Source organism: Oryzias melastigma, linkage group LG2, assembly GCF_002922805.2.
Source record: "Oryzias melastigma strain HK-1 linkage group LG2, ASM292280v2, whole genome shotgun sequence".
NCBI classification, from domain to species: domain Eukaryota; kingdom Metazoa; phylum Chordata; class Actinopteri; order Beloniformes; family Adrianichthyidae; genus Oryzias; species Oryzias melastigma.
In genome coordinates this window covers 2,521,420-2,535,356 of record NC_050513.1, presented here as the reverse complement: position 1 = coordinate 2,535,356, position 13,937 = coordinate 2,521,420, and the positions used below count along the sequence as shown (strand labels likewise).

The 13,937-nt window shown below is 38.7% G+C and overlaps 1 protein-coding gene across 1 annotated transcript in view; it reads right to left on the bottom strand.

The window, feature by feature from the left end:
- Positions 1-10,384, bottom strand: part of pard3ba (par-3 family cell polarity regulator beta a) — a gene marked incomplete at its 5' end in the record, with an annotated part of 206,020 nt that extends 195,636 nt beyond the window's left edge. Inside the window, 2 exon segments of the mRNA XM_024294332.2 lie at positions 2,385-2,486; positions 9,986-10,384. Coding sequence (XP_024150100.1) covers positions 2,385-2,486; positions 9,986-10,102 — 219 coding nt within the window.
- Positions 10,385-13,937: the final 3,553 nt, after the last annotated feature.

Sequence of the window (13,937 nt, the reverse complement as noted above, 5' to 3'; positions counted from 1 at the left end):
GTATCTGAAATACTAGCTAAACTCCAAAATGGCCTGAATAAAAAACAACAAAAAAGCTTAAGTTAGCCAAAACAGCTAGCATGTAGCTAACACAAAATAGCCTAAAAGACAAAAAAAGCCCGAATTAGACAAAACAGCTAACATGTAGCTTAAATATTAGCTAAATTGCGAAACAGCCTAAAACATCTTAAAAAAGCCTGTTAGCAAAAACAGCTAGCATGTAGCTAAAATTAAAACTCCAAAATAGCCTAAAAACCTTAATAAATGCCAAAATACTCCAAAAAGCTAGCAGAATATCATGATAACTTTCAATTTTACTAAATTCTGACTCCATATAATATAAAATAACGACTAATTGACTATTAAATTAGTCGTCGATTAGTTGACCAATCGTGGCAGCCCTAGCTGACTCCGGCGCGGGGTTTTGGGTGTAAAACAACAACCGAGAGGCAAAGAGCAGTTCCTTTTAGCAAAAACACGGGGTAATATCTTTAGGTTATTAACTTCATCGCGGAAAAATGTGCGTCTTGTGTGAACCACAGAGCGGAGCGGACGCCACGCGCACTCCGGTCCGCTTAAATGTAAGTAAATGTAAGTAATGCCTTTTTTTTTGTAGCATGACTTTTTGAAGTTATAAAACCGGAATTATTTTAATAGTCGACTAATCAGGTCATGAGCAAACTGGATGTAAAACATACATCTTAACCATCATTAGCTTTAAACTAACAAAAAACTAGCAAAAAAACTAGCACTAGCATTACCTGCAATAGTGCTAGTGTAAATGCTGTAAGCTGAATCTGGCTGCTGAAGATGCTAGTGCTGATAGCTGAAGATGCTGAAATTGATAGCTAAAACCGCTAAAGCCGATAGCTGAAAACGCTGAAGCTGATAGTCAGCTCAAATATTAGTTAAATGCCTAAAAGAAAAAATAAAATAAAAATCCTAAGTTAGCCTAAACAGCTAGCATGCAGCTGAAATATTAGCTAAACTCCAAATTAGCCTTAAAAACCTTTTAAAAAAAAGGCCAAAATAGTCCAAGAAGCTAGCATATTACCATTATAATTTTTAACTTTACTACACTCTGACTCCATAATATATAAAGTAACGAAGAATTATATATAAAATTAGTCGTCACTATTTTAATAGTCGATTAGTCGTCGATTATTAGACTATACTGTTATGTTAGCAGCTACGCGCTAACATAGCTGTTTACCGAATAATGATGATGTCATCAAGGTGTGGTACCGTCCGAATACTGAGACACTAACTAAATGTGGGGGAAGGGAGAAGTCCTGGAGGGGGGAGAACTCAGTTTCAGCCTCATTATGACTCAAACTGGATGAAGATGAATGTGTTCTACGTCTGTCGTACTGAAACATTGAGTTTGTTATTGTTGTTTATATTTTCTTAGTAAAACTCTCAGCTTAAGACAGTTTAAGACTCTCAATTTAAGAATTTATAATGTTATTTCTGTAAAAAGTTTGACTCTTTTACACAAAATTTCGCTAATACATTTTTTTCCTCATATTTTTATGATTTTATTCTCATTAAAAAAGTTTTTCTTCAGAATTCTCTCTCTCTCTCAGACCGGATCCAGGTGACCGGGTCAGATCACGGTTTATTCCTTTTCTGGAAATGTTTGGTAGTGCGGTTGGGATTAGAGTTCAGTTTTTACAAACTTACTAATTCTGTTGCTTGAAAAAATCTGGGCGTTTAAAAATGTTTTACGTTCCGTCAGCAGAGACTCTGTTGAATTTTTTATTTTAGTTCGTTTGTTTTTTCTTGCTTTTTCAAACTTTCTATGTAAATTTTTATTTTCATTTGGAAAGCGCTGGTTGATTATTAAAGTGTTTTATTCTCTCTCAACTTTTATACTTTTTGTTTTAAACTAGTACAACATTTTTTTTAAGATTTCTTCTTTCACATAAAAATACTTTTTTATGGATAGATACATTTCACTAATTATTATTAAAGTTGCACACATTTCCTTTCATAGGTACAAAATATTTTTAAAAAAAACCTTTTCACTCACAAACTCGATTCTGTAGATACGAACATTTCTACAGACACACAAATCTCCTACTACAGGTATAAACGGACAATCCTTTAGCAACAAATCCAACGTCATAAACCTCCAACAAGTCAACATTTACACCAAGATTTGTCTTCATCCTGTCAGTCTGAACATTTTCTTGAGGAGGAGGACGCGTCTGGGCTGTGAATGACAGACTCTCATTCCAACAGCTGTTCTGCAGCACTCGGCTGGAGGATCTGCTGTCAATCACACGTCAACGGGATGTGCAAAGACCGGATAAGAACAACAGAAACATCCGCCAGAGCGCAGAGCAGCCAGAGAGGAAAACGCTTCAGGACGCCGTCCTCACCTTGTCTCGGTCTTCCACGAGGTCAACCAGCAGGTCGTCCATGTCCAGGATTCCTCCTTCTGCGTACTCCAAGTGATGGACCTTCATCTCGGCGTCTCCATGCTGAAACCACACAATCCAAAGACTTCTTTAACAAGTTCAACGATGTTTGAGTAATAAAACCGTCGACATTTAAGGAAGTTGTTGGTGAAACATGAACCCTGCACTTGTATCTCGGGGCCCGGTGATTCATCGAAAGAGATCCTGACTTTGACCTTTCCTCATCGAACTCCCACGTTGGCGCAACAACTCGGAATGCGGGCCGAGCGTCAGCCACAACAAAGCAGCCGACGCAGCGTTGTCCCGCCCAGAGCAGGTCACGGAGACGAGTTCAAAACAGACGTGAGAGGGGTGAAAATTAAGCATGAAGTGGGAGGGGCGTGTGGACCCAGTCTCGGCTCCGCCCACCTCAATGAGATTCAGAATTTGGGCAAAAAATGTATTTGTTTTAATTTTTTGTGGGATCCCCCAAGGTTCTGTACTTGGCCCACTCCTGGCTGCTAAAGATCAGAAAGACACGCCCCTAAAGATCCACAATTTAAAGTTTAATCAATTATAACACCTATCATTGTTCTTTTTCTGTCCCACAGCAACACTGGGCTGATCAAGATCATTGTCTTATGCTTTTTTCTTATTGTGCATTTGAGAAAAAAATAAATAAAAATCACCACTGCCACAAAAACTCATCGAAAATTGCTTACTAATCATTTCCCCCCATATCCCACCCCAAAAAAGAGAGCGGATGACATCACAGTGAGAGAAACCATTAAAAAAAATAAATGAATGAAATCTTTAATGGTGCAAAAATGTGTTTTTCTACTCAGAAACACGAAACTAATGTGCTTTTTTTTTATAAAAAGTATTTTACTTACAAATTACTACAAATTCAGTTTAAATATTTTTGATTTTTGGAAAAAAATATTGCTGCTGTATATCAACCACATCTGTTCTCATTTATTTACCGCACTAACATGTTTGTTTCTCAGTTATCTGTTACTTAAAACAGTCAGAAAAGTGAACTATGACTTTCTTTTATATCATGATTTTTATCGGTATTGTGATATAAAATCATTAATTTCAGGATTTTAAATGTTTCCTTAACACCCAGAACTACCGCTCATGCTTTTAAATCTTTTTATATTTCCTTACTAAGTTAGTTTAAATTCTTATATTTAAAAAATGATTTCTAAACATCTCTCAAACAACAGAAAACGCTCAAACACTCCTCAGAAGGCGACGCTTTCCAGCCAATGAGAATGAAGAACAAGATTTAAACATCGAGTAAACGGACCAATCAGACACAACAAATAGTTCCAGGATCCCTGAATCCGTCGTTGTGAAGTGAAAATAACTTTCACACTTCAGCGTTTCTGACGTACGGCTGGAAATGTGCGAGCAGAAGGTCAAAGTGAAGACGTCGGAGTCTTCGGGGACGAGAACAACGAGCTCCGAAACCCGAGACCTGTGTTCTCTTTACACACTGGGATCAACAGAGATGTTCAGGAACAAAGCGGCGGCCTGAGTACACACTGAAGGTCAAGAGGCTGAGAGCGAACCGTCTAAATCTTATTTAGTGTTGAAGATCGTTCGATTCCACCTGCTAAAAACAGGTCCTCCAACACACATGAGCGCCCGTTAGCACCAGTTGTAATAGAGAAAAGAGCTCGTTTTTCTCAAAAATCTTCTATTTTAGCTAAAAACTTTTCATTTACGTCAATTTTTTAAATGTTTTATATATTTTTTACTTTAAAAATCAACTATTTTTGCTTGAAAATGAACTCAATTAGGTTCCTTTTTGTGGCACGACTCTTTTATTCTCCAATAAAATGAAACTTTTACAAATAGAAATGATGAAGACTGGCTGCTTCTTGTTGTTTTCCCAAACAGTCGTCTGGAAGCGTCAGAAAACCACGTTTACGAAGCAACAAGTGTACCAGCGCACAGGAAAAGCCAGTCCGGCCTGACCGGCCGCCTGCATTCTTCTGCTTCCTCCGACCGAGCGAGACCTACACCACCTGAGACTCGGCGGTGGTTTCATGGATCAGACAGACACACCTCACGGAGGAACGAAGGCGGTTTGACTGAAGCACTAAAGTATCTTCTTTCAGCATCATCTCTGCAGTAAAAGTACCAAAATTATCTGCTAATTTCTTTATCTTATCCTATGAAGTGAACAAAGCTGAAGGTTTGAATCAGTCGATTCACTCCAAATGACACCACTACGTCCCCCATCGTTTAAAGTGATATCTCTCCGTTCCACGAGCATCACTGCATGATGGTGGAGCTGAAGTTGGACTCATGCTTCTCACTGTGATCCTCAGGAGAATATGTCGTTAGGAAACTGTGAGAGCGAGGCGTTAAGCCGTGACAGAGGCGGTTTTTAATGAAAGCGCTGATGAGAGACTGTCTTGAAGAAAGATGGCGGAGCGCGGCGGGGAGGAAAGGAGCTAAAACATTTACAAATATAACCATCTTCAGGTTGCCCAATGACAAAAAAAAAAAAAATCACAGGGTATACATGTTTAAAGTATATCTAACTCTTTCAAAGTTTTGTTTTCAAAGTTTTTGTTGCCAATTATTGATGGGATCCCCCAAGGCTCTGTTCTTGGCCTCTTTTTTTATGTGGGTCTTCCTCTGAAGTTTATCTTTTTTATTTAAAAAAAAAAAGCATTCTCAAACATCTTGAGGTTCAAAATAAATAAACTTATTTCTATTCTTGATTTTTATGGGGTTCCCCAAGGGTCTGTACTTGGCCCGTTACAGATTTTTCTTTATTTTCACATACCTTGAGTTGCTATCTTTAAAAAAAAAGAAAATGCAGTGGAAGAACCACAGGTATTTAAACATTTTTAGCATCTTAAACCATCTTAAGGTTAAAAAAAAAAAAAAAACTTCCTAGTGTCATTTTTTTTTTTTATGGAAATCCCCAAAAAGTCTGTACTCGTCTGCCATTTTTCTTTATTTTTGATTTTCCTTCAATAAAAATGGCATCTTTAACAATCTCACAAATTAAAAATAAAATGTAAAAATAAATAAAACTTGTTTCCAGCGTCATTTTCTTATGTATTTCCTTGTACTTGGCTCGCCACAGTTTTCTTTGTTTTTTGCTTCCTCTGATGTTTATCTTTAAAAAAAACAAAAACAAAAAAACTAATCAAGGAAGCTGGAATATTTTTCAGCATAAACACATATCTTAAGGTTTGTAAATTATCCTGAAAAAAGTCCACAAGATATTAATTTCTAAAATAAATACCACACTTTTTAAAAGTTTTAGTAAAGTTTCTCATCAAAGTTGAGTATTTACAAAATAAATGGTAATCCGTCACTGTTTTTAACGGGATCCCCCAAGGCGCTGTGCTTGGACCGCCATAGTTTTAGTTTTAGTTTTCTCAACAGGACGTTCATTTATTTTGTAGCATCTTTAACCATTTTTGGGTTTGCAAAAGTATATCTGAGGCACTTCCAAAGTTTGGTTAAGACATTTCTTACCCGATAGTAAATTTTTTCAAAAAATGTTTTATTTATTGCAGCTTTTTATGGGATTCTCCGCGAGTCTGTACACATTTTTTTTGGTTTTGCTTCTTAAAAAAAAAAAAAAAAAAAAGATGCCAATTTTGATATTATTATTATGCAGATGACATGCAGGTATATGTTTCTAAAGATGTACCTGATTTTTTGACTTTATCACTTTCAGTTCATCATGTTCATTTAACTATTTATTCTGTTTAAAAATAAAAGGAAATCATTAAATCAAATCAGATTAACATTAGACAGTGATCAAACAGATTGGTTGGGAAGTCGCCTAGAGCTTAACTGACAACAGAATTTCTGCATTTTGGTTCCTTAACAGTTGGAATGTATCAGAATATAGTAAAAACTGGTTTGGTAAACCAAATTAGTGTGTGGTTTTAGAGGATAAATTTGTTTATTTACGTTTCTTCTGGTTACAGACGACTCGTATTTTGTTGGTGTTCCTCTTCAGAACATTCCAAAGTCAAAATGCTTGAACCCATTTCTGAGCTCATCTCCAAACTGTGTGTACAGCAGTTTACACAAGTCGTCATTTGTTAGTCTTACACACGTTTCAAAGAAACGGCGGGCGGTTCTAAGCCGTGCTCCAACACGCAAAAACTCAGAGGCTTTCCTCGATCGTTTAGATCTAAGAAACAAAAAATATTTGCCTCGGGACAGAAATCGAAACGGTGTACTCTCAAAATCCCTGTGACCTACAACAACCTTCTTCCTTCACAAGAGGATCATGGAATCATGAAATCTCCCTCACACCTGACTGTGAATCCAAAAACAGACGACATCCTTGATGGAGTTCTGTCCCAGCTGCAGGGCCGGAGCGGCCTGCTGACTCAGGGAATTGAACCTCCCTCGGGGGATCCCGGAGCGACGGGAGTGTGTTCGTCTGTGGCGGGGCGGGGGAAGCCATCCATCGCGCCAATCGCCGCCTCCGTCCAAGCTTTCAAAGCAGAGACAGCTCCAGCAACCAGCCGACCGATAAGCACAGCAGCTATCAGCGGCCCTAATCCCCCATCACTCACGGGACAAAGCCTCCTGTCCGCCCCGACTGCAGCCGCGCCGAGAACATCCAGCGCTGGACTTCCACCTGCCCGCCGAGATACGGGCGCTCAAACGGCCCGCTTTTGTGCAGGTGGACAGCCGCCGGTGCCGCTTCCTGCCTGGCAGCCGGCGCTATCAGGCCGAGACAGCACACGCATCGGCGGCAGATTAATAAAAAGGTCAGCTCTGCAGGATGATTAATGTTCGGTGATTACGACGTGAGACAATGGGGAGTCGCGGCTCGGATCTGGGAAAAACAAGCCGGGATGGAACAACAACGCTCCGCCAGTGGAGTTCGATTCCCTCTGAAGTAGGGAACACTTCAGGGGTTTAAGAGAGACTTTTATTAGTTTGTTTACATGACTTAAATCACATGGCAAGGCCCGGGGGCCGGATCCGGCCCTCCAGATCATTTTATTTTATTCTTATTAATGACCCGATGTTATCTTGCGCTTATTTTTAACTTCTATAATTTTGACAAAATATATTTTATTTAATGGAGAGTAAAATATTGAGAATTATTTAAGGTTTAAGTTGATTTATTCTAGAATAATTATTCTTGTATTTTTATTATTCATAACTATGTTAAAAATTTATGGTTTGAGGTTTTAAAAATAGGTATTCTGCTAGTTTTTTACTATATAGCATTTACTAAGATTTTTAGGCTCTTTGGTATAGAGCTAAATCGGGGTCAATATTGTTTAAAACCCAAATAAATTAAATTGAAAAAAAAATGTTCAAAACTTTTTGCAATTCGAAAATAAACTTTGTTATTTTCAGCTTCAAATGTTCTGTTTTTCAGGTTTCAAAACTCTAAATTTTTCACTTTTAACTCTTTTTTTTCGTTTCTGAATCTGAAAGTTTCAGTTACAAAACTTTTGGCCCCGTTGGGGCGGGGCTAACACGAGGACCAATCGAAACCGATGAGGGTGGTCACTCCAGTCCCGGTGCGTTCACTGACCCTGAGAACTGTAGTAAATACAAACAGAAAATGGCTGTTTATTCTGTACTATCATCGTCTGAAGTTGTCCCAAGTGTGAAAGAGGGGCGGGCCACCGGTGTTCGGTGACTGAGGGGGGGTGCCGGTGTTTGGTGACAGAGGGGGGGCGCCGGTGTGCGGCTCCGACTTTAGGGAGCTCCGATTTAATGGGAACAACCATCAGCTGCGCGGGAGCTGAAACGCCCGGTCCAGGAGGAGAAGGGAGGCGTGGACGGGGCCTGTTCATTCTGTGGAGGTCCTCCTCAGCCACAACGGGGCCAAAAGCTTTGAAACGGAAACTTTCAGATTTGTAAATGAAAAAGAAAATAAAAGAGTTGAAACTGAAAAATAAGTTTTGAAATCGATTTTTTTAGTTTTGAAACCTAAAAAAACAGAACATTTGAAGCTGAAAATAACTAAGTTTATTTTCGAATAGCAACAAGTTTTGGACATTCATATCTTTTTTGGACCAAACACCAATATTTTTTTCAATTCAATTTATTTGAGTTTCAAATAATATCGGCCCCGATTTAGCTCCATAATGTTGGAGTTTAGCTCATATTTCAGCTACATGCTAGTCGTTTAGGCTAATTTAGGCTTTCTTGAGGCTGTGTTGGAGTTTAGCTAATATTTATACTCTAGCTCAGCCAATAAGAACATACCAGAGCGGGGTATACTGGAACACATGCAGGAAGGTGGCTCTGGAGGACCAGGGTTTCCTACCCCTGCTCCAGCTGTTTTGGCCAATTTAGGCTTTTTATTTTTACACTACTTTGAAATTTAGCTATTTTTTTAGCTACATGCTAGCTGTTTTGGCGAACCTTGTTTGTTCTTTTTTTTTTTGTTTTAAGTTTCTTAGGTTAATTTGGCTAATATTTCAGCGGGCTATCGGCCTTCATTGTTTTCAGGGTTAGCTTCAGTGTTTTCCGCTGTTAGCGTCAGTGTTTTCCGCTGTTAGCTTCAGTGTTTTCCGCTGTTAGCTTCAGTGTTTTCCGCTGTTAGCTTCAGTGTTTTCAGCTGATAGCTTCAGTGTTTTCCGCTCTTACGGTTTTAGAGTTTTAAAGATGTAGTTTTAGAGTGTTCAATAAATGTTGATCCTGTTCAGCCCGTGACCTAAGCTGTGTTTTGGATTTTTTCCTCTTGTTCGATCGACTTTGACACTCCTGATCTAAATGATTAGTTGTGCATTTAAAATAAGTGCAGCCAAAAAATCCCTCCCATTTGCTGAGTTTGTATTCACACCAAACTAGTCACATACCTCAACTTTGAGAGGAATGTTGCTTGTCCTGAAAGAAAATACCAGGGATTTTCACAATAAAAGCTCAAATAGTACCAAAAACTAAAAACAGGAGTAAATCAAGTTTATTTTTAATCAGTATAAGAAATACAAGCATCTTATAAATGAAATGATAAAGATGTACTCTACAACACATGGTAATCTATCCATGGTGTACCCCGTTTTCCCTTACAGTAGCTGGGACAGGCTCCAGCAACCACCTGACCCCAAAAGGGGGAAATAAATTGATAACTTAATGACTAGATTTGTAACAAATAAAAAAAACCTGCATTTAATATAATAATTTAATATTTGATTCCAATTGATTTAACCAAATATTTTTTTTAATGTCAATTTATGGCATTATTTATGAAAAATAAGTCTTAGTTGTTTTTTTTGTTGTTTTTGTTTTTTATTATTTATTAGAATACCTTTATATTTGTCTTTTTAAGCTCAGTTTTAATACATTTTATATGTTTTTTAATAATTTCCTGTTTTATTTTGAAATATCGATTTACCAATTCGAAGTTTATTTCTGTAAAAACGTGAAACACAAACTTCAACCATCACTCAAACCAGCAGACGCCGTGACGTTACGCAAGAGCCACCGCGTCACGTGACCCCACCTGGTCAAGGTGAGTCACCAGGTGAGGTATGAGTGGAAACCAAGCGATTTGCGGAAGTTTGTCATGGACACAAAGTTCCGGTGAAGCGGCGCCCGAACCCAACCGAGCTCACCTGCTCCAGAATCCGCCGGTACCTCCGGGTGGCCTGTTCGGTCAAGTCCCGAACCGTCCATCCGTCCTTACAGGGAACCACCACCGCCGTGCCCGCGAAATCCACCGTCACCTTCATCCCTCACGTCAGGATTCCCCCGCGAACAGTAATCCAGGTGTTTCGGGACACCTGCGCGCCGGAACTGGAGCAACAGGTGCCTCCGGTCGGGATGGACTCTCTCTCTCTCTCTCTCGAGCGCGCGCGCCCAGAACTTCTTCTGCTTCCGAATGGATCTGACGGTTCGAGCGCATGTCACCGCGCGCGCGGGTCGGAGGAGCGGACTCCCGCCATCGGTGTCTGCGGAACCGAGCAAAGTGAACCCGGAAGAGCGCCGCGCGCCTCACCTGACACTCCCACCTGCTTCACCTGAGCGCGCGCGCTGCTAATCGCACTTCTCTGTTCAGACTTCCCTCTATTGTTTGTTTATTAAACACACTCACCTACATTATCCAGGCAGATTATGTCATCGGATTAACGATATTTGGGTTCAAATATAATCTTAAAAATCAATAAAGAGAAATTAAATACAAGTAAAACTGTTTCCACTTTAGGACTAAAACGAGTTTACATTTTTCTATTATCGTGCACTTATGCTAACAATATTTAGAACATTTTTTCTTCTTGATGTTTATTTTAAATTATTCATGAGCTCTAAAATTATAGTTGATCCAAAAAAGGCCAAATTTTTTCATAAATCACTTAAACAAATACGTTTTCAGAGAAATATATATTTTAATTTCCTACCACCAAAGACAGCCACTCAATCACAAACAATTCCAACCTTTACCTATAGGGGGCAGTACCTGGAAATGATTTCAGTTTGTCCTGAAGCCAAAGAAGAAGACTTGTTGGCGCTGTTAGGAGTCTTTCAGCATCAAATCTTCCATCACAAGTCTGATCAAATTTAAAATAAAACATATTTAAATGTATTCTAGCACACAAGATTAAATTAAAGCTGCGAGTGCCATTATACGACCCACAGGTGCTGCCTGCCCCGCCCCCATTATCCTCTTCTATCTCAGGGGTCCCCAAACCTTTTCTTGTGAGGCCACATGACTGTTTTCTTTTCCGATGGAGGGCCGGGGTCGGTTTGTAGGCTAACAGAAAAAGTGTAACAATCACAGCGTAAATGTAAAGATCTATGGTTTTCCAGAAAGCTGTACATAGCCAAATTTAAAATAATTCATTTTTGTAATTTTCACAGAAAGAACGATGGCAAAACATTTTAAAAACTAGATATATAGCATTACCTGCGATAGATTAATAGCTGAAGACGCTTAAATTGATAGCTAAAATTGCTGAAGCTGATAGTTATTAAAATATTAGCGAAGTGCCAAATTTTCTTAAAAAAACTGAAAAAGCCAAAATTACCCAAAACAGCTAGCATGTTGCTGAAATATTAGCTAAAAGACCTATTACCCTAAAAAACTGAAAAAAGCCTACATTAGCTAATGCAGCTAGCATGCAACTGAAATATTAGCTAAATGCCAAATCAGGCTAAAGTACTCAAAAAAGCCTAAATTGGCCAAGCTAAACTCCAAATTAGCCTCAAAAAATGAAAAATGTCTAATTTAGCTAATGTAGCTAGCATAAAGCTAAAATAATAGCTAAACTCCAAATTAGCCTACAAAACTAAAAAAAAGCGTAAATTAGCCCAAACAGCTAGCATATAACTGAAATATTGGCTAAAAGACAAATTAGCCTAAAAAAATTAAAAAACCTAACTTAGATAAAGCAGCTAGCATGCAGCTGAAATATTAGCTAAAATACAAATTACTCTAAAATACTGAAAAAAGCCTAAATTGGCCAAGCTAAACTCCAAATTTGCCTAAAAAAAACGGGAAAATGTCTAATTTAGCCAAAGTAGCTAGCATTAAGCTAAAACATTGGCTAAACTCCAAATTAGCCTACAAAACGGAAAAAAGCGTAAATTAGCCAAAACAGCTAGCATGTAGCGGAAATATTGGCTAAATGGCAAATAAACATAAAAAACTGAAAAAGTCAAATTTAGCAAAAACAGCTAGCATAAAGCTGAAATATTAGTTAAACTTTACATTTTCCTGAAAAACTGAAAAAAATACCCAGATTAGCCAAAACAGCTAGCTGAAACATTAGCTAAACTCCCAATTAGCCTACAAAACAAAACAAACAAAAAAATAAAATAAAAAAAGAGTAAATTAGCCAAAACAGCTAGCATATAACTGGAATATTAGCTAAATGACAAATTAGCCTAAGAAAATGGGGAAAAAAAGTCTAATTTAGCTAAAATTGGGGGCCAGGCCAAATGTGGCCGGATCCAGCCCACGGGCCGTAGTTTGGGAACCCCTGTTTTATCTGTCCTCACTGGCTGAGTGGTTACTACAGGCCCCTCCCCCTCTCCCTCTGCCGTCCTGGTTTGAGTTGCATGCAAGAAATTTAAAAAGACAGTTTGTTTCAAAATAGTGGCTTTTCTGTTGGCTTAACCTCCATAGCAACCATTTTGTTTTTTATTAGTCTCGAAGTGACGAACAGATCTAAGTCATTTTTAGAAGAAGCGGCAAAAGTACATTTTGGGATTTCCTTAGCAACGGATGTTTTTTGTGAACTCACATTCCTAATATGTTTATAATGTATGCTATATCATTTCATTCAGCGTCACCCAAGGAGTTGTGTATTCAATTTTTACAACACTCTGGTAAAAAATATACTAGCAACAGGGAAACGCCACATTTGTGAGCTCGCCACGCTAAGGCCGTTCATAACTACAAACTTATATTTCCAACATTTTTTCTGAAGTAGCTTCTCAAAGATGCTCGAGGAGTTAGAAGGCGATGGATCACAATCCCTCGGAGGAGTTTAATTTTGTAGCTGTTATTAAAATACCTTTTTTAAAACTCAAGATGGTAATCTCTTCCAAAGGTCAAAGGTCGACAAAACTTCGGTTGTGGTTGTCGACTTAACCTGGTGGCGTGTGTGTGACATTTTGTGATAATCACTCGAACAAAAGTTCCATATTGTGCAAAAAATGTTAACGTTTTGTTAGCCCCATAAGAGATTTTGACCCCATTTTTTTTTTTTTTTTTTTTTGTCGGTTACTCCCACTGTGATGTCATCAATTTTGGGGCGGAGTCATTTAATGTGCCCAAAATAAATTTTTACCAGGTAGGTTTTTGAGGTTAAATTATGGCACAGGATTGTAAAAACAATCAGCTGTGAGACATTCAAAAAAGGGGGCGGCGGCCTATTTTTGCCTCCCGTTTGATCTCATCCAGAGCAAACAGGGCGGATACGAGTGGATGAAAGCAGACGAGAAGAAAAGAAAGCGGTGATCTCTAATTAGTGAATCCAGCAATGCCTGCTCTCTTGTCCGTAATCCCTGAGTGTAACTTTAAGAAGACATAATTACAGCTGAGATGATGCTCCTCCAGCTGGAAACTCCCATCATCCACTTGTGTCCTGGTAACGGCGTCACAAAAAGGAGTCCCTCCTTCATTACAACCTTTCGTCTCTTCTCACACATCCTGTTTAATTGATGTAAACAAGAAGATGGAACAGACATGTCAAAGATAAAGCCGCCTTTAAATGTTAACGTCTCATTACTCTTTCATTGGACGAAAACAGAAGCAGCTTTTGTTGTTGCAGGAAAACATGCATTTGCCATCAGCTGGGTTTCTTTCTCGAGTCAGCTGAGCGTGCACGCTGGGTTTTAATATTCCAAGGTTTCTGGACCCTTTTCCAGGTTTCAGTTTTGATTCTGGAAGGACGACGAAGAGCTCAAGTCTACGGCATGAAACCACTCGTGTCTTTTTCCAATGTATCGTTGATTGTTCTGACCTCCTGTAACCTCCGTGCGTGTTCTCTAACCATCTCTGATCTGTGAAAACAACATTTCCTTAAAGCAAACATGAAGACTTGGACCTCAAAGTCAGATTTG